The 22408-nt window shown below is 44.3% G+C and overlaps 1 protein-coding gene across 5 annotated transcripts; it reads left to right on the forward strand.

The window, feature by feature from the left end:
- Positions 1-4: 4 nt before the first annotated feature.
- Positions 5-21156, forward strand: CCDC191 (coiled-coil domain containing 191). 5 transcript variants are annotated; one of them, XM_058857982.1, is made up of 16 exons: positions 5-119; positions 2172-2313; positions 4580-4708; positions 5246-5424; positions 5932-6155; positions 6985-7138; positions 9247-9425; positions 10158-10404; positions 11707-12161; positions 12637-12731; positions 14316-14398; positions 15395-15496; positions 16511-16654; positions 17720-17872; positions 18247-18401; positions 19882-21156. In XM_058857982.1, the coding sequence occupies exons 1-16, from the start codon at positions 21-23 to the stop codon at positions 20012-20014; spliced, it is 2673 nt and encodes an 890-aa protein (XP_058713965.1). In that variant the 5' UTR covers positions 5-20; the 3' UTR covers positions 20015-21156. The 5 variants fall into 5 exon arrangements, with proteins under 5 accessions (XP_058713965.1, XP_058713973.1, XP_058713988.1 ...); XM_058857990.1 differs by lacking the exon at positions 5-119 and having other exon boundaries at positions 2179-2313; positions 4546-4708; XM_058858005.1 differs by lacking the exon at positions 5-119 and having other exon boundaries at positions 2185-2313; positions 4580-4691.
- Positions 21157-22408: the final 1252 nt, after the last annotated feature.

The raw sequence follows: 22408 nt of genomic DNA on the forward strand, positions 1-22408 counted from the left end.
GGCACCGCCCTTCCGTTGCCATGGCCGAGAGAGGCGGGCGGCGGGCGGCGGTGCCCGGCGCGGCCGCGGCCCTCACGGGGCAGCGGCCGGGGCTGCAGCGCGGGCAGCGCCTCCCGCAGGTAACGGGGCACGGCGGGGGGAGCGCGGCCCGCCCGCCCTCAGCGGTTCGGGGGGCGCCGGGGGCTTCCCTGGGATCCCGCTGCCTTGCGATCGCGGGCACTCGGCACGGCAGGATCAGGATCAGGATCAGGGATGACGTTTCCCAGGCCTGTGCGGTTTGCCGGCGGGTGGGGAGTCCGCGCTGGACTCGAGCGGACGGCGCCAAAGTTGGCATCGTGAAACTCGGGTTCTGGAAGAGGCACGGCAGGTTGGAACGCTGGCTGTGGCTTTCCTTAGTCCCTGCCGAGGTTTGGACCGGGTAGCTTGGAACAATGCGGGATAACTTGCGCAGTGGCATTCAGGGTCAGGTTAGACGGGGCTCTGGGTAGCCCGAGATGGTTGAAGATCACAGATTCATTATTCAAAAAGACCGCTAAGATCACCGAGTCCAACCATTTATCCAGGACCAACATGTTTATCACTAAACCACATCCCCAGATGCCACATCCACAGGTTGTCTGAACACTTCCAGAAATGATGACTCAACTTCTTTCTTGGGCAGCCTGTGTCAATGCCTGGTCTCCATTTCAGTGAAGAGATTTTTTTCTAATATAAAATCTAAATATCCCATAACAAAACTTGAAACTATTCCCCCTTGTCCTGTCGCTTGTTACCTGGTCTCTCCTCCACCCAGCTACATCCTTCTTTCAGGTGGTTGTAGAGTGAGAAGTTCACCCCTGAGTCACCATTTCTCCACACTTAACAATCCCAGTCCCCTCAGCTGCTCCTCTAGACCCTTCAGGAGCTTTGACCTTCTCTGAATACACACCTTAATGTCTTTCCTGAATTCAAGGACCCAGAACTGGTCGCAGGACTCAAGGCAGCCTCACCAGTACAGGTACAGGGGGACAATCCCTGCCCTGCTCCCGCTGGCCACGCTATTGCTGATACAGGCCAGGATGTCATTTGCCTTCGTGGCCACCTGAGCACACTGCTGGCTCATGTTCAGCTGCTGTCAACCAGAACCCCGAGGTCCTTTCCTGCCCGGCAGCTTTCCAGCCTGTAGTGCTTTTCCCAGCCTGTAGTGCTGCCTGGGGTTGTAGTGCTGCAAATGCAGGACCTGGCACTTGGCCTTGTTGAACTTCATGCAGTTGGCCTCAGCCCATCAATCCAGCTTGTCCAGACCCCTCCACATAGCCTTCCTGCCCTCAAATAGACCAACACTCCCGCCCAGCCTGGTGTTACCAAAGATGCCCCTACTCATGGCAGGGAGGCTGGACTAGATGATATGTAAAGGTCCCTTCCAATCCAAACTCTATAAAGAATAAGGTGTTTTTTTGCTAGGCATAAAACTCAACACACAAAACTTGCTGTTCAGGAGTGTTGCAGGTTTTTTGAGCAAGTAATACAAGGTATTTACCCCAAAGCACCATGTTCTGCACCTACTACCACCTAACATCAAAGGAAATGAATTCTAGGGTGAGGTTCCCTTTGTTTTGTTTCCTTGGGCACACCCATACACACACCTTCAGCCTGCTTCTTGTGGCAGGTAGGAATGGGTATCTGCTTCCTCAGGCTGCATCCTGGGCCTCTGGCAGCAGCATAGAGGGAAAGAATTCAGAAATCTGGACTGTCTGGGGCACAGGTGTTACTTGGAAAAACACAGTGACATGTCAGGACCATTAACATTTCAGAGAGATGAATATGGGACAGGAAGTCTCTAAGCCTGGCTATGACAAAAAGCTGACATCAAATTTCATAGTTGCTGGTCACTGGGCACTAGCTCAGCAAGTCTCCATCCAGCCCCCAGGGGCTGGGTGTTTCCATTCTCTGTGTTCTCTAGTCTCTGTGTTTGGCACTAATTGCTAAATAAGTGTTTATTGCCTAATGAATTCTAAGTCCAGTTTATGCAATCAAGCAGTTGTAGAAATGCATTTCAAAAGAAATGTATTTCTTATAACAGCCATGCTGTTTTGTGTTACATTCCCACTGATGTTTGCTGTCTGGAGGAGAAATGTGGATATAGGAAGTGTAGAAATGAATATCCTTAGAAATGTTTTCCTTTCTTTAAGGGAGTGTACCAAACCTCTGAGTATGCTGTCTGTGAAGATTATTCCCTTCAAATGTCAAGGTGTCCACAGAGGCCTTGGGGTCCTGTGACAAGTTTGGAAGCTGCAGAACGGCTGCAAGTTCATCGTGAGGCCCGTGAGGAAGGTGAGGTAAAAATCTGCTTGCCACAAGATGCCTAAAATGAACTGTTCTTGATTCAGCTTTGTGTCTCTGAGCTGAACAGGCTCTTGTAAAGCTTGAGTTCACAAGAAACAGCTTATAGTAAGATGTCTTTCAACTAGTGGAGAAAGGCATAAGAAGGATCAATTGCTGGAGTTCAAGGCAGATCTTAACTGGCATACCTGAGAGAAGGATAAAATCTCTGTCTTCTGGAGATATATCTGGTCAAGACAAGGATAAGAACTGTCCTTGAAGATACACTGTGTGGTCAAAACCAAGTCAGTGCGCTACAGGAAACCAGGTGAAATTACCTGACATATTTCTGATAGGAGATCAGCTGTGGAAATTGAGTTGTTCCGTGTAAATTTCACATCTGTGAATAACAATGTGGTTTTGTTTTGATTCCTATGCAAAATTTTCCTTGCTAATTACCTAGCGAAGCATTTCTTTTGTAAAGCCTGCAGCCAAAGGTGCTTGCTGAGGTTTGAAAGTAAACCTGTGGTAGATTTAAAAAACAAAAAGGAGGGAAATTATCGCCTCTCAGTGCTAGAAATACATCTGCAGTGTAAAAAGCTGATAGGAGATGGGATTTTAAAAACTGAGTTAACCATTCTTTTAAGAATCAATTAAATGATGAACAAGATGATGACACATCTTAAGAACATCCTCTTCAAACCAGGAAGTCAGCTTTTTCACTTGTAATCATCAAGGGTTCAACTAATAGCATGGAATACACTTACCTGCTTACAGTGCACTGTCTGAATGCATTATACAGCTAATGGCTCCAAAGGAGCTGTCTTTGCTGTGGCTTGTCTTTTCCTTTGGTGGAAAGGTTGCTTGCTTTCCTCGTGTTTCTTTATTATTTTTGTTTGCCCTTCTCTGCTAGGATTTTCCTTTTTATAGCTACCAATCCCTCAGAAATGTTCCTAGCTCAACTGAAATTCTTTCACCTGGAATCCATTATTACAATACTTAACGATAGTAACTACACAAAGCCCATTTTGTAAAGAAACGTACTGATAAGAGAAGTGCCAGAAGATTTTTACTCCAGTTATGAGAATATCACAAATCCCAGTCAAAAAAGTAACCCTTCTCAAGTGGTAAGTTGTTTTCCACTCTTCTTTCTGTTATCAGATATATTTCCCTGTTCCTGATCTGGCTGGAGAGATTATGAAACAGTATAAAAGTGATTTGAAGGACAACAAACATTAGATTTATTTTTTCTTCAGAAAACAATTTTGAACAAAAGTTTGAAAAAGGCTTTATTGCCTTAGAAATACCAGGGAGCATCTTTACTTTGTGTTAGGAGTAGATATTAAGAGCAGCTGCTTGTTCCTGTCCATTGACTGTATGTCCTACACTGTGTAATGACTCCCACTGGCGTGGCTGCTGAGATCCCTGTTCTTTGTTTGTCCTCACCGTACGGATGGCTGAGGATGGCTCCGCTTCTCGTGGGGCTGCTCCCGATGCCTTGCAGTTTACAGCCCTGTGTCCTGCTTCAGGAGCAGCTTGGCCACCCATGCAGCAAGGCCAGCTGGTTTGTTGAGGCAGCAGACACATGAGCTGACCTTGCTTTTGAGAAAAAACAGAAAAAGGAATTTTTTCATTTTTCCACAGAAGAATGGAGATGCAAACAGTCCATTGAAGGACTTCATACCCAGTTGTTCACTAGGCATTTGAGCTCACTGAGGAGTACTACATCCATCATGGGTGCATTCCTGTAGCTGCAGTCTTAACCCAGGTGAAGTTTGCCACCTGACAGATTTGTAATTAGACTCACCAGTTGTTTCTGTGGTACTTGAAAGAGTTAACCTCTACACATAAAGCAAAAGTTTGTCCAAACAGTGGCTCTTTTGAATTTAGCATATGACAGCCTTGGTCGCACATGTGGAAACCATCTAAGTGTCTGCAAGCACAGTATTAAAACATATAAAAGTTGTCTAAATTATGAATTACCTTGTGTGAATTCCATCTCCTTGATAAATGCTAGAAGATAATTACAAGTGATCTAAATTCCTGCAAAATCATAGTGAAAATGAGTTGGAGAACAATTAATTTCTGATATACATGACAGGGAAAAAGTTTGCTATTAGCTTTATTCCATTTTCTGTTGCAGATCAGGTTTCAGTCATTCCTGGCATGTGATATAATTATCCCATATACCCATATGCTTATATACAATACTGCTAGTTTACACTTAGCCATATTTTTTTTAAGCAAGTGAAGTCATCAGCCTCTTTCTTCATGGTAGCCCGGGAGCTGCTCAGTAACTGGATGAAGTTCCAACTGCAACTGGAGCTGAGTGATGGAGAAGAGGAAGTTGACTCTGTCCTTCAGGAAGAGCCTTCTGCAGCTCCTCCGAAGTATGAGCACTTTGATGGTGAGAGCACTGCAAAGCAGGTCCTGGTTTCCTCTCTGAGACTATGCTGGGGAAGGAGGCCAGGCCTCATGGTTTGTCAGACTGAAAGGTAACAGTTGTTTTAAGGCCGGGCAGTGGACTCAGTAGAAACAAGATTAAATGTGATGATTTTGTCCCCCCAATCTTACAGCATCTTGCTGTATGGCTGCATAAATGCACCTGGTAAACATTCAATGTCTCCCTTTGTAAAAGAGATTTTTTTTTTTCTTTTGTGAACAGGTATTTTTGAGGCCTGTCAAGTTTATACTGCCATTTGAGATGCTCAGAGGCAAGACAGTAAAAAATGGATGAAACATTGTTACTGCTCTAGGGTGTTCAATGGAAGACTGATTAAGGCTGTGGGGATAAATGGAGTGCAGTCAGTGTGTCAGCATTCATCAGAAATGCATTCAGAGTGTGGGGAAGTGATCCCTTTAATTACATTAGGCTTTGTGATCTGAGACAGAAGGGTTTATTCATTTCAGACTAGCCTGAGATAATCTGAATTTCTCATTTCAGACTTGTGCAGCTATCTGGAATGTGAAATGGAAAGTTCCTCTGTCCAGAAATACCTCCAGCATCTTTTGCAGAGTGAAGCTGTGAACTGTGGGATAGCAAAACACCTTAGACTTGAAGAGATCAAGGAAAAAAAAAGACTTGCAGATCCACGAATAATCATGGAGCTCAGACACAAGCAGGTGAGCAGGCAAGGCAGCTCAGTTAAAAGGAATAAGGTGGAGGATTATAGGATTAGAGTAAATGCTCAGTGATAGCTCCCCAGTATTCTCTCAGAGCCTGCAATGATCTCTGGCTTGGAAGCAACTACCCAAAGATACTCTTCCACAGTTCAGCTGAAACTTTACTGCATTTCCATGTGCGCATCAACCATTCAGCAGTAGCTTGCACAGTCAGCTTTCACCAAGTGTTCAGGTTTTCCGCCTTTTTCTGAAGACTGACAGGAAGAGCTGCCACAGCAGTCAGTTCTAAGTTTGCTCCCATTAAGGAATACTGATTAAATTTCACTCTCTCACATGGAGTGTTTTTCTGGTCAAGAGCACAGTCTCTCCAGTCAGTGCCTGCTATGGATAGGGTTTCTTGCTTAATGTGAAAGGTGGATTATGACCCACTCTGGCTATGCACGGTGAACTTCAAATTCTTCAGTCCTTGGTGTTTGCTTTGACTTCTGCCAGTTTTCTCCTGCCCAGGTGAAAGAAAACCGAATGAGGCATCAGAGGGCTTTAGAGCTTCAGAGACAAGAAGAGTCCCTGAAGAAAGCAATTCTGGCTGAGGCCAGGCTCCAAGCACAAGAAGAGGACAGAAAGAAGGCCCTGCAGGCTAAAAAGGAGGAGGAGGAGATCCAGAGGGAAATAGTAAAGCTGAGAAAGGAAATGGCTGAGAAGAAGCACACCATGGCAAAAGATTGGCGAATGTGAGGAAGGGTGTGGGGGGTGTGGAGAGATAAAAACTACTTATAAGGTCATTTTGTCAAATATAAGAGCAGTGGTGATCCCAAACAAAACAGCTGTTATTGACTGAACTCTCCCAAAACCTTTTGGTCCTCTGTTACCAGCACCAGTGGCAGAGTTTTTCATGAGTGGTAAGGTGGGCTAATAGTGTTATCCTTCCCTCAGCCATTTACAATATGTGCATTGAATCACAAAGTAGCAGTGTGTTTGCACCACTGTGCATTCTCTCCATCAAGTCTGTGGCTACATCCAGCTTTGTTAGCATCTAATGCCACATGAAAGCCAATACACAGAAACAAATAAAAGAAAAAAAGTCTGTGTTGAAAGTCTAGTACTTGTAATACTTTCTCTACTATGAAAGAATAAAGAGCATTCTTGGCTGAGAACTCTGCAGAGACATCATTTTTTTTTCTGTTGAGCTTGGATTGTCACAGAGATCCCACTTTTAGGGATTATTTACTTTTAATTTATTATTTTTTACTTTTAATTTATTATTTAGCATTTATTTACTTAGGCAGCCCTGGGATGCTAAATCTTATACAAGTGCTTTAATGAAATATTTACTAAAATAATTTACTATTTTTTTCTGCCTTCTTTGTTTAGGAAATGCACCAGACTTTTTAATAATCTCTGGGACCCCAAACCATTACAGAGGTGGTTTTTAAGAAGACCAACTTAAAATAATCAGCAAATTTCTAAGATGTAGAGGTGGTTCTCTTACAATTGGCCAAAAAGAGAAGGTGTTAGATTGTACATCATGATATTAGATCTATGTGTTTGTTCACTTTGCAGGGAGGGGAAGAGGCAAGAAAAAACTCAGAAGCTGTCAAGGCAGGAGGTGTCTGCTGTGTCACCACCCCTGGTCCTGAAGAGAGAAGAGCAAGAAGAGGAGAAACAGAGAAAGACGCAGGAGTTGGTGCGCTGGATTCACACCAGTAAGCAGAGAGTGAGCATCACCTTTATCTGAGACTCTGAGCTACCTGCCCTTGGCTACCATTTGCAAACCTGAAGTAAAAAGTCCTGGTTATGCAGATTTTTTTACTTTTTCAAAGACATCCTGATACCAGCAAAGTAGGAAAGCAGGGCCAAAAGTGTCTTGTAAGACTAGGAGCAAGAAATCCTGAGGTACTAACCCCACTAGGCCTGAGCCTCAAGTGTATTCAGTGGGACATTTCACACAGAATTGTGGAAAGATATGGCTCTCAAGACACATGAGACCGTAAGAAATAAGGAGATGTACAGAGGAGGAAGTAGAGTGAGATTGTTTTCCCTCAAGGAAGGAAATAAAAGGGGAAAGTGGCAGAAAAATGGCCTGAGAAGCCCTTACTGTGTGTGTGGGAAGTAATTTTAAAGATTGCCTTGAACACTCTAGTTCAGGAACAGGGAGAGGAAAGAGAAATACTGCAGCCTGGGATGAATATTGAACTGTGGCTCTGAGAGTTGATGCATGCCAGCACATCCACAGTAACAGGTTCCTCAAGGATCCCCTTTCACTGGGTGCAGTAGGATATTTTGTATTACTGCAACAGCTCTTTCAAGGCAAACAAACTAATAATTCCTAGTAGGAATCTCTTTGTTTCACCTTCATTATTCAGGTACTATGGTCAGGTCTGGGTTAAATGTATATCAAATACAACTAAAGAGTGATCTTTTAGTACTGAATAATTTTATATGGGCAGTGTCAGCAAGAGATAAAGTTCCTGAGTGCAGGTATGAATGCCATCCATCACATGTTTTTAATTAATAGAGCAGTCATCATCATTGATATCTATATATCTACATCTAAGGCTTTTTTCACAGAAGAATGTTGCTAAAGGACACAAAATTATTCACACAAATGCTTCTCAGTGTAAGAACAGGAAAGAACCAATCTTTATTCTCTGACTCCAGTATTTATAGATTCTCGACAATGACCAGGGATTGGATAATTAAGTTACCACCTGCCCAAGCACACTGGTCATGAGAAATGTCCATCAAAAGACGTTTCTTAGAAGGAATGTGATAAACAACTTATGTTTATAGAACTTTCATAGGAAAGTAATTAAAACTATGAAAACGTTATCAGAAGGCTTTAGTTTTCAGGGTGACAGAAGAATCCTGTAGATTTTATGGTGATTCTCCTCACAGCTCAATCCATCTGCCTATCTGGATTTGGGCTTGGCTGCTGTTTAGCAGTACACAACCTCTCTCCAGACACTGTCACAGTCTAAGCTGTGAGGATAAGTCTGAAAGAAACCAAAGAACAATTCAGGACTGGCATAATGTGAGGAGACACAGCTTGGCTGAGATAAGCAATAGTGACATTTTGATTACTTTTCTAAAGCAGAAAGAAACAGCTAATGCATTGACTTTTTGTAAGTCTCCATTTGAAGATTTCAGTGAGAGAGGAATGCAATTAACACAAGGCACTATGACAAAAGGGGAACAGCAGAGTCCTGTAAGTTGACCCATTTGGAGGATCAAAATGAACAGTGTCTGCAGTGACAGGGCTAGAATTATGGGGTAGATGAGATAGCAAATTGCTGCTCTGTACAATGTAAATTACTCCCAAAGGCAGCGAGTCTAATTACACAATAGGGGAAAGGTTTGGCTTCCTGCTGGAACAAGGATGAGCTGAGGCCATGTCATAAATTCACTCTAGGAAGTGTCTAGATTTTTGTCTTAAATTTATTTTTTTAAAAAGCAGTAGTTATTCACAGATGTGCTCTTACCTGTAGCATCTTAGACATTTTCTAGTTTTGAAAATATTTTCCCTGTCTCTAGAAATTGTATTTTCCTCACCCCTTTCATTCCTTTATACTTGGTGAACTACATGCATTTCACTCCAAAGCATAGACCCCCTTGATATGTCTTTCTAGACCCTTTCTGCTTTTTGTAGAAGACCCGCACATGTTCTGCAATACTTCTTTTTAATCTTCAAGATAATTGTTGAAAATGAGGATTCTAAAAAGAATCTCAAAAAGGAAAGCCAGAATAGGCAAAGGGCAGAGAGGATCAGTATTTGTGTGACAGGCTGTATCTTGCTCATTGCTTTTCTGAAACTCTCCCATGCAGTGCTTGAAACGACACTTTTCTGCTTGGCTGAAAGTCATTCTGGAGCACAGAATTAAAATGGGAAAAGCCAGAGCCCTTGCTGACTGGAGATGCCAACTGAAGGCCCTGCGAGCTTGGAGAAACTACACTTGGGCCCAGAAAGTAGAGCAGGAAACACAGCATCTCCAAGATCAAAACAGGTAGTGCCCCTTTACTGTGGAATTCCTCCTACTGCAGCCTTATTTGGGCAGAGCAGTGATCAGGGCCTGTAAAAGGAGCTTGTCAGTTATCCAGCAGGAGGGAAACAGCAGCTTTTTGAGAAAATTGCTACACTGCCTGCAGTATGCCAGAGGCATTGTGGCACAGATGAAAAGGAGGACAGATATAAACATGAGCTTTAGCGCTTTCTGACAAGCCTGTGTCTCAGTCACTATAGGTATCTTTCCTAGAAAACTCAACCTGGCTCGCTCTGGACTCCAGAGAATATGAGTTGCCAAATTTATTCCTGATTAATGTATTTGCTGTTTCAGTAGAAGTATAGCAGAGATCATTTTGGCCAGTGCCTTTCATTAGGGAGGCTGTTGGATGAATTCCCTATCATCCAGAGAGGATGCTTCCCTTCACAGGTGTCTGGCAGGCTGCAGTGGTGAGACACTATCACTTCCCATATGCAGCTGGCCAGGGAACAAGATACCTCTTTTGCAGCTATCCTGCATCCCAGAGATGCCACAGGAAATTACAATGTGTGAACCAGCGAAACTTAATTCAGAATAGCAGGCATCCTTTCTGCCCTCCCACTCCTCCTTGGAGGAGCTCTGTCCAACTTCAGATGGCCTTCAGAGTTAAGCAGCAAACAGACTCAGGAAATGATGTGGCTTTGTGCCTGGGCAGAAGCCTCACTCCTGCCATAACACAAATGTTTTCTCATTTAGGAAAACCCAACTGGCTGTGGAGCACAACCAGCGACACCTCCTGCGCTGCTGTTTTCTGGCCTGGCAGCACTGGAGCCGAGCAGAGACAGAAAAGCGAGAGCTGCAGATGAAGAGGGAGCAGACAAAGAGAAAGATGGAACAGCTGCTGGAGGCTGTGTCACTGGGGAAAGGTGGGGACAGGCCACTGGAGGCTAACAAGCCTGGGACAGCAGAAGTAAACCAACATCAAGATTTACAGCCAGACAAGGTAAATCCTCCTCATGTAGTTTTGCCTGTTGGCATAGCAGTACTCTTAGAAAGTACTTACTTTATGCAGTCTGAAATAAAGAGTACATTGTTCTAGAGAAAAGCTTCTTTCCCAGGGTGACCCCCAAATACCTGCCTGCAGCTGTTCAGAAGTCTAAAAATCAGAGACAAATGTGAAGGACAATGGATGAGTATTAAAAATAATCTCTAGTGCTGCCAAAGAACAACCCTTCATGTACTCTGAGTCGCAATGAGCATCCCACCCCCAGATCACTTTTACTGAGAGATTAGTTACATCTTTGATGCCAGCTTAGGCTTAAAAAGAATAACTTGACTGCATGACAAGAGATATTTTTCATGCCAGTGCAGCTTTCCTACTTTTAACTATGGGGGAAAAAAAAAGGTTGTCACTGACTGTTTCAGGATTATGCACATCACAGGGAGGTAAGAGAGGAGAATCAGAGGTTGCTTCCTTAAATTGTCATTTGTCAGATTGGATCCCCACTTTCCCTTCTGTCTACAAAACCTGTACCACATCAGTGCCCTAATGTCGTTATTAGAGCTCACACACACATATTACAAGTCAAGCTTTCTGTTTGCTTAAGTGTAAGCAAAAGTTTATTTCTTTCAGTGCTTATACTATCCTAGTAGGCCCGTATTTTTCTTCTGCTGCACTGATAAAATTTGTGCTCAAGGAATGGGACTGAATTTAGGGTTTGACCTTGAAAGCAGACCTTATAGCTAATGCCTCTTCAGAGAATAACCATGTGTCAGAAAGGTACAGCCTCATTCCCCACTGTGCACCTGTTTTTTGGTAACATTTATCAAAGCTGGAAAAGAGGCATAAGGAAGCACCTTTCAGGCTTCTCTTCCATCTAAAAGGGGACTGTTCAGTAGATCAGCTGTGTATCACTTAAACAACTGTTTTTTATTTTATTCTCCATCTGAGCAGGAACAACACAGTCCAAAAGGGAGTGTGCTAATCCCCAGGAACTGAGCTGTCCTAAGATGTGCTCCCTAACAAAATAGGATGTATTCCTGCCAAAGTTCTTGCCTAATCAGGATTTCTTCCTCCTGGTGAAATGGCACTCAGCTCCTTAAGAGTTCTTTTCCACAGCCTCCATTTTGTGCATAATGGGGCCCCTCTGGCCTGCCTGGATAAAGATTGCATTGCTGAGATTACCCTACTTCTCAGGCATCTCACTAGATTTGCATTTTTAAAAAAACTAAGCAGGAAGGGCAGAAGAGTGCTTGGTTTTAATCAATGCCAAATTTTCCTCATTTCTTTCTGTTCTTCCCCTAGCCAACTGAAACTTGCCTCATACAGAAAGCGCCTGATCAGACCAGAGAGGAGTCTTGTTGGGATGTTGTTCACACATCGCATTTCTGCAGAAACCCCAAATTTGCCTGGGAGATTACAATTAAACATGCAGCCCTGAGTGCCCAGGACCAGGCTATGTACATGAATCAAATAACCACAGTCCTCCAGCAGTTTCAGGCAACCAGTCCAAAGACATCTCCTGCTTATGGTAGTCGTTTTGAGCACCGTCACGCCTTCCAGCAACGTGTGATTGAGGAGCAGAGGCAGCAGCTTCAGAAACAGCAAGAGCTGATCCTTAAACTGCAGGAAAATCAGAAGCTGAGCAGAGATAAAGAAGAGGCAGCACAAGCTATTGCTGTAACACAGATGTTTAACAATTCTGTTTCTCAAACCAGGGAGGAAAAACAATCCAGATGCAAAAATACAACCCCTTTGAGGTATGTGCCCTCAATAAAGCAGGGTCAGCTAGTCATCATGTCTCATTCCCACTCAAGTTGAGCCAGAATTTGCCAGGCACAACATTTCAGTTATGCTAGTGCTATCTGCTCTTCTTCTCAGCTGTGACTTAGCCTCAAAGCAAGTATCAGACTGGACACAGTCCTCTCCTTCTCCCTCCCTGCACTGGCTCAACATCAGGTGATCCATGCAGGATCCACTTAGAAATAGTTCTAACACTAGTGTCCCCCAAAGTAGCAGTAGGGATCTATTTAGTTACGAAAAAAGCATCATCCTCCATATTTCAGACCATGCAGGAGCCCTGGAACTCAGTTCCTTTGCAAGGATGCATAAGAAAGGTGCATCAGGGACAATGCAACACAATGGAGAACAGAAACTACAAGGCCAGAGGTGGTAGGTGTGAGATGTAATTTGACCACATTCACTGAAGAATTTCCTTACTCTTTTCTTTCATAGCCCACCTGATTGTCATGGGCCAGGAAACACAAAGGCAGCAATGCAAGGCAGGAGGCCCTCCAGCCGTCTGACCTCACCTCATCCCATACTGAAAGGTATTGTTCTAGATAGCAAACACCATTCCAGAGCACTTTTCTCAACAGCTTGTATGGAAATGTCACTTCGCCTCAGCTTTGCTGGTTGATAATACTGTGCAAGTAAAATTCTGCACTTGCTTTCCCAGTCTGACAAGTGCTGTGAGAGAGGAAGAGCTGTTTTCCTGAGTCAGGCATCTGTAATACCTGGGACACTGCAAACCCCTCATGTCCACACTTAGTACGCTGTTGTGGCAGTTACTCTTAAACCTTGTGGTTGTCTCAGCTGTGACAAGACTCAGAGAAGCTGTTCAGGGTTTTTTGCCATCAATCTCATTCCCTTTGTTATGCATCCAAGTAACACTTAAACTAGCCAGTCATTTTCCTCCAGCTTTGACAGAGGTGTTGAGATTTCAGAGGGAATTAAGTGCCTAGCCAAGGTTTTGTGAGACAACAATAGCCAGGCTGGGGAAGGAACTCCAGATCCCTGCCCTTTGTAAGATATCTTCCTTTCTCTGGCCACACTGGAACACAATAAACATGCAACATAGCCTTTTCATCAGTAAACTAGGATCAGGGTTCTGTTACATCCCTAGGTGAAGTTCTTCTGTATCAATGCAGGGTAGTGACAGTCTGCATGAAAGGTTTGTCTGGAATATAATCATTGTGATGTTTCAATACTTTTGGGATCAGCAGACCTTTTTGGCCATGACAGATGGGCATTAATAGTTGTCTTTCACTACCTGTGTTCAGCTCCAATGCTATCTAGTCCAAGCTGTCATGCATCCTGATTGCCCTCAACTCTGTACACCTTAGAGACAGCAAACATATTTTTCAGAGCATCCAAGCGCTTGTGTTTAAAGATCCCAGGAAAATTCAGTGAAGAAGTTATCACTGAATGATTTTCCCTTGGCAGAGGATCTTGGGACAGCTGAGAGGAGAAAAGAATCTGAAGAAACATACTGTGGTAAAAATACTTCAAGACCTCCCAGTTATTTTTTGCTCCAGTCTGTGCTTTGTTTGCAACTACAGAGGACACAATCACAGGTTCCCAACTCCTCTGCATATTCTGTGTGTAACACCTTTGCTGATGGCCAGCAAGATCGTTCCATTGCAATTTATCTTCCAAAATAAGCATTAAGCACTAGTTTCTTACTAGTGGGACCAAGTACCTTTACATCACTGTGATAATGATGCTGTCATGAAATTGCTTGTAAATAAGCAGTTAGAGCTTCCCGGAGACCTGAGAGCAATTGCTGCTAAATCATGTGCCCTGAGCCTCAGCCCTCAATCAGGAAAGGCAGGGAGGGACAAACCCTCTGAACACAGCTTCTTTCATAACTGAGCCTCATGGTTGTGACTGTCAACCACGGAGGGTGAAGAGAAAATAATTGCCATGGTCTCGAGTCATCTCACAAATGTTTATAGGTTCCTTGTTCATGACACTGCTGGCTGCAGGGGGAAGCAGGAAGCAAGTCCCTTTGTGCTAGCACTGCCAAGGCAGTGGGGGCCTGGCATAGAGTGATGAGTCCTTGTTCACCCAAACTTCTGCACCATTACACCATAGCTCATTTCCACTAAGCTTTATGTCCTTTGTTTCTGTAGGGATGGAGGAGAGAGCGATTCAGCGGGCAGAACAGAGGAAGAAAATAGAAGAAGCCAAACAACGAAAAGCAGAGGAAAAACTGGTAAGGGAAGTGGAAAATGAAATAAACTGTCTTTCATGTCATTGCAGTTACAAGAAATGCTGATTTAACCCCAGAGTCAGGGACTGAGAAAAGGCCCTTTATCCAAAGCAGGAGTTTTATGACTTGTGAGAAAGCAAATGTCCATCACATATCAAAAGAAGTAGTTACCACTGCTTTTGCAGCACTGTATCATAGGCAGACACTTCATTTTGAAGTTTCAGTTCTAGAAGCAGCCTCCCTTACCACCCCATAACACTTTTTTCACACCTACCTCATGACTGTAGCTTGTCTTTGCTGAGAATGGTAAGGGTGGAAGTGCACACAGAGATCCACTTGGTGGGACTTGGCAGTGGTGGGGTTCCCCTCCCTGGCTTTCCTCTCTGGTCACATGCAGCTTGAGGATATGAAGTCTCACCTAGTAAAAATCTGCATCTTTTGAGCAAATCTCTGCTGAAGAAGGAAGATACTGACAATGTATATATAGTTAATACACAAATTCTGTGATACACATCCAACAGAGAAGCCTTTTTCAAGTCAGGGTATTAAACTGTTATTGAAAACATTGCTAGTAAATTGCATTAGGATTAGAAAGTGGGATCTTCGATGTTCCGGTACCTGTAATGCTGCTTTGCATGTGGAAATGAAATTTGAGAGCAGAGCCTACGGATTCAGAACTGACTTCAGTAATCAAGTTTTCAATAAATGACTTGGAATATGGTGTACATTTTTTTAATGGAAGAGTGGACAAATAATATAACTTAGGGCAAAGAAAGATATACATGTACATACATAGAAAAATAGATAGAGATATGTTTATAGGTAGCAAAAAGGACAGTCCCTCCTCCCTGTACTTTCCACAGTTCACTCTTGAGCACAGATCAAGTCTAGTGTGTGAAATTTCACCTGTTGAAGTTTCATGTGCTGGTCAATATTAGAGGAATACTAGGGAAGTTTAACACATGAAACAAATTGAATTTCACCTTTCTCCATTTCAAGGCCCAGCTGAAGGCTGAAGAGGAAGCACTACAGAGGAAGGAAGCTGAGGAAAAGGAAGCACAGCGGGAGAAACGCCGGGAGGAAAGAAGGCAGCAGAAGCTGGTGACCAAATGCCTCACTCGTTTCTTCCCCTTTAGCAGAGATAGGGAAGAAGATCCATTATCTGCTGGTACTGAGACAGCAGCCAGAGTAATGTGAACAGAAGGTCTTCACTGGTAGAGCAGAGTTCCACAGCACAGCATCCACAATACAGACTCACAATCTGCCCCCTTTTCTGGCAGTGTTAGGGGAAGGGCCGTGTCCCAAACGTGCTATGAAGTATATGCTGTTTCCTCAGCAGGACTAGGGGGTCCCAGCTGCTGGACATTCTCTGCTGAGATACAGCCACCTAAGCCACTCACAGTGGCAGCATCTTCAGTCTACTCTCAGATTCCTTCCACTCTAGTCACCCCAAATGTACACAGTGATACCAGTCACAAACACATGATTCAGAAGTAAACGTGCCTGACAGTTATATCAAGGATACCTTTTCCTCTTGGAGCTGCACTTCATTAGTTGTTAATTGGTGTTGTCCTAATAACCCAAATAGCGCATTTGACATCCTACAGGAATTCAACCTACAACTACTGTGCTACTTAGATTGAATGTTTTAGAATGTTTGACCTTCATCCCTGAGTATCAGTCAAAAGTACTGTTATGCATTTACAAAATACCCACATACCTCCCCTGCTGTTTAGGCTAGATTAAGTGGTAGGGTCCATGCATAAACTCAGAATTATTTTTAGACATACTTTGGACTTCAAAGAAGGTTCCTGCTGCATCAGCACTTGTGGTAGCCACAGGTGACATGTCTGTTACAGTAACTCCAAACTGCAGTGCTGATTCACAGTCCAAGGGAGTGTCCAGGAATACCATCATCTCCCAGGAGAAGACAGTTTGCTTTAGGACATGGGTTCTACTGCATGGGGTCATGTCTGGTCTGCGGTGTTAAAGATGATGCAGATCCCTATTTTCTGTCAGGTCAGAAGCCCCAGCTCCAATATGATAATCTACTATCATTGCTTAATAGCCTCTTCATCCTGAGGGAATTAAAAGTACTGGCTTTTTGTATTGCAGAAAGAACTGGAGAAGCAGAGGAGGCTGGAGGAAGAGCAGCACCTCCAGAAAAAGGCTAGAGATCACTATGAGAAGGTCCTTCTCAGAAAGCTGGGCATAGTACCATGGAAAAGGCTGAGGGAGCAAGCCAAGGAAAACCTAGTGGTAAGTGCTGAGGGTAAAGAAAATGACTGGTGCCATAGAAGAAAGGGGAAAAGTAGATGCAGCACTTAGCAGAAGCCTTAATAGGCTTTTAGGCCAGGTAGAGATGGAAAAAACAAAAATTCTCTCTGCATACTTGCCCTATATTAGTTCTTTAAATCAGCCCATCTGACAATAATCATGAAAAGCCATTAAAAACCTGCAGGGATGGCATCCTCATTTATAGCTGATTAAACAGGATTAAACAGAAAAAAAAGAAAGTTACATGGCACGCGCCTGCCAGTTCTCTTACTCCACAGCAAAGCTTATCAGTGAGATACCACCAAGCAACTCTAGCTGCAGGAGTTAACCCCAGCCTGTCATCAGGGCTTTCACTCTCTCTGAAGTTGCTGGTACAGAGTTGGCCACTGCTAGTGGCAGGACACTACAGGTGACAATCCAACAATCTGTTCTATCCTGGCCCTATCCTCAGTGCAGAACAGCAAGTGGCAGCTTCTGAGACCTCGATGCAGGAATATTGCTAATGAAACATTTCCTCACGTGACTGAGTCGGCATCCCTTATCAGGGAGAGACTGATAACACTCAGCTGTATCCCGAAGATCCAATCAGAGCCCAGGGCTAAGTTGGAAAGCTTCCATTTAAGTCACTGGCGGTGGAGCTACTCACAGTACTTCACCAAATGCACACAGGCCTCCAGCTGGGAAGAAGGAGGTGGATACAAGCTGTTCCATATGTCCACCCCACTGGTCAGCATTATGGACAGGCTTGGACTAAGCTGTTACAGGACATGCCTCTGCCCCATTCACAGTCAGTTAAACTGAGCATCTTGTTCAAAAGGGTATTCTCTAGAAGTGATGCAGCAGTGGCCTGGTAGAGAGACTGGTCTTGCTCCTTATGCTGACCCCTCTTTGTGGGATCCTTTAAGCTTTTCCAGCTGTCAGAAATCTGGATTTGGGTAGCTCCAAAAGGCTGAGATGATTTTCTAGTGCACTCAATTTTCTGTGGCTTTATACTTAGGTAGTCACCAGTTCAGGTAACCAGCTACTGTCTCTGCTGTCTTCACTTAGGTGGCACAAAGGCACCACAGCTTGGGCCTGCAGAGGAAATGCCTGATGACTTGGCTGCAGGTCGCCCAGCAGAGTCTCAGGGAGAAGATGTCTCAGGCTGAGGACTTCTATTCCCATATGTTACTGAGATGGGGCTTCAGGAACTGGCTAAAGGTTGGCCTGCACCACAGTGAAAAAATGATACCAAGAGAGCTGGCTGCTGCCACACTTCCCTCTCACCACAGTGCCAATTCACACACCTGTAGTACAGCCTTTGCAGAGTTATGCTATCCCCATTCCAGCAACATTATCCCCTTTTTCAGAGACCTTCCCTCAGTTTTTCACTCTCTTTCACACACAATTTTCTCTTATGCACTGCTCCTCCACCATCCACTCTCTCATCCTGCTCCCTGCTGATTTTCTTACACTCCTGTGCCCACTACCCTTCACTGCCACAGTCTCAGAACTGCTTTATTTATTGGGCCTGAGGCTGGGAGAGAAAAGGAGAAAAAAAGCCATTCTCACCTGTTTTTTTTCCTCCTCCCCAGTACAAGGATTATCTCTCTACTCAGGACGAGAGAGCAAGTACCTTCCACACAGTCTGCCTCATGAGGAAGTGCTTCTGGGCATGGTTTGATCATACCTTGGAAGAAAAAAGGGCCTTATGGGAGAAGCTGAAGATTGCTGCTGAACACAGTAACAAGTAAGTGTATGCTCTTATCAGCAATTATTTTTACTTATGTATAATACACCCTGTAGATTGTTTTAGGGACTACTTTTGACAGGCTAACTGCTCCCCAGGAACACACAAAACAGGTTCTATACTGCTGGTGTTTTGCTTCTGTGATACACACAGACAGGATCAGCGGAGGTTTATGCTAAGTTTCTATGCAGCCTGGAAAAGAAAGTGTAATGGTACCCTTCACAGGACTTCTAAATCTGAAAAAAAATAATACAGTGAAAGCCTAAGTAAGGATAAGAAGCTGAAACTTTCTAAGCTGATTAGCAGATCTGGCCATGCAGCTTCTGCTAAAAGCTGCCTTAGGAAAATCTTTAAGTACAATTATAGCAAGCCAAATGATTGTGTAGGAATTACATAGTACTTTTTGTCCACAGCAGATGATTTAGTTCACAAATCCAAAGTTGATCAACTAGAAATCCTATTTAAGGAGTCTTTACATGTGTGCCATCACCAGTCTGACTTGGCAGCAAAAACTAGAGCACTCAGTTCTACCAGTCATGTCTGGAGCTGGACACACCCAATCCATTGCTTGCCCCATAAAATGCATTCTACCAGAAAGAAAAATCTATTGTCAAAGTTCAGCAGAAAACAGAAGTCTGCTCACCTGCCTCATCATGGAAGCATGGTAGCTGCATGCAGTCATGAATAGGCTGTGCCTGTGCACAGCCCCAACAGGATCTGCAGCACCTTGGGGGAAGAATAAAATAAAATTCACCTCTGATGTGGTAGAGCAAACCTGTTCTAGCTTGCTGTGTCAGTAAGGTCTGAACAGTGCACAGTTTAACAAGCCAGCAAACTGGAGGAACCAGGGAAAAGTCAGACCTAGGAAGAGACTGGATTCATTCTACATATGACCTCCTACTAGGACATAATCACCTGACATTCTTTATCTCTTTCCCCACTTGCAAAAGGCAGTTCAGACCTTGCCATAACAAATTCTTCCTTAGACAGGACTGTGGTTCCCTATTGCCCATATGGGAACCCAGGGTAAGGGCACCTTTGATGGAGTGATTAAAAGCAGGTGAGAATTGGAGCCCAGCTGCCTGCACTCCCAAGGGCTTGGTTAGGACCAAAGGAGCCTGCATTTTTCTTAAAGAAACTTCTTTCAGAGGCCCTGTTTATTCTTCAGAAAAACTCTTTCATCTTTAGAGTGCTAAGGAAACACCAGCTAATAAATCTTGTCAGAGAGAAGAGCAAAATTTTTGGTGGAGAGCAATAGAAAAGGGCAATATGTTATTTTTACCCCACCATGATTGACATATCAATGAAATGGTCTGCACGTGCATGCTTAACATGTGACAGCCCTGACTAACAGCAGAAAGGACAAATCCTCAAGATCTGAATTCTCCCTTCAAACAGAAGTTCTCTTTTGATTGCCCCTTATGTCGTGTACACATCTGCATGTTGTCACTTTCTTCCTTGTGTCCCTAATTTCTTTCAGGAGACTTACACTGAATGCATTCAAGGCATGGAGGCAGTATCCATTACTGATGAAAAAGGAAAGGGAAAGAGAAGAAAGAAGAAACCAGCTACGCAGGAGAGTAGCTGAAATTCTCCCCAACTTCCAAACATGACAAAAGAGAGTCAGATGGGATGGGAAGGAGACAACAAGACCAGTTCTGTTCAGTGACATCTCCCTGCTGACTGAAACACATCCAGGGGGAGGGCTTACCAAGTCTAGAGGGTCTTAGAGACAAAGGGAGCCCCCTGTGGTCACTGTTGTTGTAAACAAAGCCTAGATGGAAGCTTACCTGACAGTTTAATGTTGCATTTCAAGAAGTCATTCCCCTCAAGCCTCTGTAGCGGTGTCTTGGCTGGTGGCCATGAAGCCCAAATAACCAAAGCTTAGCACAGGGTAAGTTTGAGGCCAAGGCCATTTCCACATGCAGAGCTGCAGCAATGACATGAATCCTCCTCCATCCAAGGAAGCACAGAGTTGAACTGCACCTCTTTTTGCCTAAGAAGTAACCTGGTGCTTTTTTGTTGGCAATACTCTATAGGGTGACAGCTTGTCCAGAGGGCAGACAGACCTGACTGTCAGCTGACCCCTAACCACTGCTGTGAACTTGGCCACCCAGAGCACAGTTTCTAGCTAATTGTGCCAGGAAAGTTTGGATGAGAGGAGGAAAGGGAAGAGCTGTTTATGCAAACCATATTTGCTAATGATACAGATCACATCATTGCATATGGAAAGTCTAAAACCTGTGTTCTTTTGCAAGAGGCTGCCTTGTTTGCAGCACATGCTTTGAGTGTGGTATCAAGCAGTGATCCCAAGTTTATGAGCCTCAATTGTCATTTAAACACTGCCCAAGCTGTTTAATACTTCAGGGTGTATTGTGCAAGTCTGTCTGGGCTGTTTGATCCAGTACTTCAAAGAAACAAAAAGACAAAACTCCATGAAAAAGGCAGATTTTAGCTTTTACAGAAGCTAAAGCTGACATGATTAAAATGAAAGTTTCACACACTACTGTTTAACCTTAACCTGCAGCATAATGCAGACAGGGTAATGTCATTCAGGTACGCTATGTCTTAGCAACAACATAAGGCAGGAAGCTGGAATCACTTCCCCCTCACAGCCAGATAGGCAAAGCGCTCCAAAAGCATTTGGCAGTACAGGAAGTACTTGAGTAATACCAGAAAGACAACAGTTTATTGTTATCTTCTAACAGATGATGAGAAAAACTCATATATATGCTGAAAGTTTTCAATAAACCCAAATCTGAAATGAATACAACTGTGCTTTTGGTGCAGATTTTGTCAAGCCAACTGAATGGCACTGGACAGAAGGCCAGAGCCAGGGACCTAGATGAGCACTAAGTATTGCAGACAAAGTGGCATAGGACAGGGTGGGTGCCCAAGCACAGCAGCACACTCCAGAGCTTTAGCATTGGGAATTTTTCCATGTGGACACAGGGATGTGGCCAGAAAAAGGACCCTGCCCACAAAGCCAGGCTGTCAAGCAGGGTGTCGGTGCAGCTCTGAAGAGAGCTGTCACTCCCAGGTACATCCCACAACTCTGCAGCACCTGAACATTCCCCATCTCCCAAAGGCATGGGGCAGACCTGACCAGCAGCAGGTCAGACGAGCGCGTTCTCCAAGCACAGGGAGCTGGAGGTGCCTGCATGGAGTGTGGGCGAGCTCAGACCATCTGGCTGCATTGAGAGGCAGATTGTGAGAGGAAGCACAAGCTGGGAGAGGCTGGATAACTCGTGTTGCAGGGAAGAGCAGGGAGTGTTTCTTGCAGAGGACTGAGCCAAACAGGCAGGGAGGAGCAGAGCTGGGGCTGAGCTCCTGAAGTAATGCCCCAGTGCAGCCAGCAACCCACTTGGTGCTAACAGCAATCCACTTGGTCTTAGAACACCCTTCCCCCCTGGAAGTCTCTGCCATGTAGTGCTCAACGAGCTCCTGGAACTCCTGAATACTCCCATTTTTCTGCTGCAATTTTCCACCCTACTGGGGTTTGACAATCAATACAGCAAGGAAAGTCTCTGGCCTGCCCTCCACCTGGATTTACAGTGTAAGGACAATAGTGACCTGGAGGACAAAAGGTGAGAGTGAAGGCATCTCCAGCTGGAGAGAAGGCAGCACTGCAGCCAGCCAGAGACAGGACATGCAGCTGTAAGGGGAGGAACAGGAGTTTGTAGCAGTAGGGTGGATGTGCCCACATGCAGCCTGGAACTGACCCTACTAACAGGCTGGCTACATATTGAACTTAGATCTTGCACAGCTAAGAAGATACCACAAACCACTGGCTACTCAGGGCTGCATCCAGTTTACTAAACTGCAGATTCTTTCCCCAGTAATGTACATTTTGTCCTCAAAGCCCACAGCTCCCACTCAGTGCCTACTCACCATCCATGAAAATATTTCACCATTATGAAAATAATGCTGCTTATGTGGAGCTTAGTTGCCTCCAAAGAATTTGAAGTACAGTCAACACTTTGGAAACTGTCCTTTGCCTCCAATAC

The sequence above is a fragment of the Poecile atricapillus genome, chromosome 1 (genome assembly GCF_030490865.1).
Source record: "Poecile atricapillus isolate bPoeAtr1 chromosome 1, bPoeAtr1.hap1, whole genome shotgun sequence".
Classification (NCBI taxonomy): domain Eukaryota; kingdom Metazoa; phylum Chordata; class Aves; order Passeriformes; family Paridae; genus Poecile; species Poecile atricapillus.

Excerpts from the sequence above, each read along its gene's own strand:
- CCDC191 (XM_058857982.1), top strand. The coding sequence starts at position 21 with ATGGCCGAGAGAGGCGGGCGGCGGGCGGCGGTGCCCGGCGCGGCCGCG. Across the intron at positions 5,425-5,931 it reads TGGAGCTCAGACACAAGCAG|GTGAAAGAAAACCGAATGAG; the intron begins GTGAGCAGGCAA and ends TCTCCTGCCCAG. Across the intron at positions 12,162-12,636 it reads AAAAATACAACCCCTTTGAG|CCCACCTGATTGTCATGGGC; the intron begins GTATGTGCCCTC and ends TTTCTTTCATAG.